Here is a 2,415-nt window from a genome sequence, read left to right on the forward strand (position 1 = left end):
TCTGTCCTCAGGCCAGTGCTGTTCAACATCTTCATCAGTGATTTGGACAAAGGCATAGTAAACATACTGTCCAAATTCATGGATGACACTAAATTATGGGGCAAATCAGACACACTGGTGGGCAGGGAGTGGATTCAGGTGGATTTGGACAAGCAGAAAAGTGGGCAGAACAAAATAGGATGCAGTTTAACAAGGATAAGTGCAAAGTGCTGCACCTAGGGAGAAGGAATCATCAACACCCATACAGATTGGGGGAGGACTTTCTGCTGCTGTACTGCTTAGAAAGGGATCTCAGGGTCATAGTTGATTCAAAGATCAGCTATCAAAGAGAAGAACATGAGTCAGCAATGTGACAAAACTATCAATAGAGCTAACTGCATGCTATCATGCATTAATAGGTGAAGCACAAACAGGTCTAGGGAGGTGATATTTCCCCTCTATGCAGCACTGGTAAGGCCACAGCTGGAGTACTGCATTCAGTTTTGGGCGAGGGGTGTGGATAACCTTGAGAGGGTCCAGAGGAGGTCCAGTCTTATGATTAGGGGCCTGCAGGATAGGTCCTATGAGGAGTGGTTGAGGGACCTAGATCTCTTCAGCCTCCATAAGAGAAGGCTGAGTGGGAATCTGGTGGCTGTCTACAAACTTGTCAGGGTGGGGCAGCAAGGAATAGGAGATACTATGTTTACCAGAATGCCCCTTAGAGCAACTAGAAACAACAGCCACAAACTGACAGAGAGCAGATTTAGTTTGGACATCAGGAAGAACTTCTTTACAGTCAGGGTTGCTAGAATCTGGAATGGGCTTCCAAGGGAGGTGGTGCTCTCCCATACCTTGGAGGTCTTTAAGAGTAGACTTGACAAACCCCTGGCTGGGGTCACCTGACCCCAGTCCTCATTCCTGCCCAGGGCAAGGGGACAGACTCAATGATCTGCTGAGGTCCCTTCCAACCCTGAAAAGTTATGAAATCTATGAAAATTATCATTAGGTTTCAGAAAGAATGACCACTGAGATGAATGGGGCTAGTTCTCACCCTTGAAAGCTGTTGCCTCAGGTAGATTACAAAATTAGCTGCATCCTTTGCACATAGCTCACATCTAGCAGGTTCTTTTGGCAGCTCTAGAGAAAAGAGTTTAGATGGTGATGCCTAAACCTGTGATGCATACCCTGATAGTAGAATTGGAGGAAACACGAGCTTTTAAAGTACCTCTTGCAAGGAGCGTCTAAAGACCACTGCAGAAATACCCAAGTTAATTTTTTTTGCCTACTGACAGGCTTTGCAGGAAGATCATTCTCTATCCAGGACATTGTTTCTAAGTGTAGAAAAGGGAAGAACTTAACTTAGTGCTTTCAAACCCTGGAGTTCAAAGGCTTTACAAGGAAGAGCAAGTATCTGCCTTTTTCCCCAGGTTCCCAGAACTACAGTACATGCAATTCATTATCAGTTTTCTCCACATACTTTACCATTCCCTATAAGGATAATGTTGTGAGGCTCTGTTATGCACCCAGCATCTTCCAGTGTTTCTGAAGCATTCTTTTTTGCTTTAAAGTCACTTGCTCTTCAACCTATGATTAAATCTTTATTTCTTAATTCCAGAATAAATTGGCCCTGCTCTCATTTACCACGGGAGGAAATGAAGAAATGTATTCGAGAGGAGGGATCAGTGGTGATATTCATTATGTCCTCTGGCCCATGCAGGTACAATTTATTATTTCTCAGTACTGCCAGCACCAAGCATTCCAAAATCAGGAGATAATCGTAAGATTACTTCATATATCCATGATTTTTTTTTTTTTAATACAATGGCTAACCTTCTTTTAAATTAAATAGATTGTAATGTAACTACTTGACTTAGTTGAGGTCTTAAGGAAAACACACATCAGATATGGCATTTGTGATAGAGGAAGTAATATTGCTAGCTGTTGCAGCAGCTCTGACTAGGACAGCAAAGGCCTGGCAACTGTTACGTGCTCCTGCTGACATAAACCAAGTAAACTGCTTTCCAGATACTTTCTGAAATCGCACAATCTCTTCACCACTGCGGTTACTAGTAACGTGGTTTTATTGGCATTCTTAAATCCAGTTAGTGGTATAATCTACAAATCGGACAAAGGGAAGGTTTTTAATCAAACATTCAGAAATAAGTGCCCATCTTGCTGGGTGTCACAGGGCGGGGACCCAGGAGCAGCAGTGATCTCTCCTGGCGCCCCCTACCGTGCCAAGTTGTCTATTAAGCACCCTCTGTTATCTCGCCTGCCACGTCTTTGATGGTGAAAGTACTGTAAGGGAGGCTGCCTTTCCTTTACCCCTTGGCCACGGTGCTCTTATTTACCCTGGCCCTTGTCCCCTGTAGGTCGATCTTGTACCCCCAGCCTTATGGATAGCGCGTGGCTCCTACCCCCCCTTATACCACGCCC

The 2,415-nt window shown here is 44.3% G+C and overlaps 1 protein-coding gene across 2 annotated transcripts in view; it reads left to right on the forward strand.

The window, feature by feature from the left end:
- The window catches only part of NQO2 (NAD(P)H quinone dehydrogenase 2), a 21,943-nt gene that overhangs the window by 16,488 nt on the left and 3,040 nt on the right, over nt 1-2,415 (forward strand). For both annotated transcript variants that reach the window (XM_019521956.1, XM_019521946.1), the window contains one exon: nt 1,595-1,696. In XM_019521956.1, the coding sequence (XP_019377501.1) occupies nt 1,595-1,696 (102 nt within the window). The remainder of the gene's footprint in view (nt 1-1,594; nt 1,697-2,415) is intronic.

The sequence above is a fragment of the Gavialis gangeticus genome, unplaced genomic scaffold, assembly GCF_001723915.1.
Source record: "Gavialis gangeticus isolate Ggan-Ray unplaced genomic scaffold, GavGan_comp1, whole genome shotgun sequence".
Classification (NCBI taxonomy): Eukaryota; Metazoa; Chordata; order Crocodylia; family Gavialidae; genus Gavialis; species Gavialis gangeticus.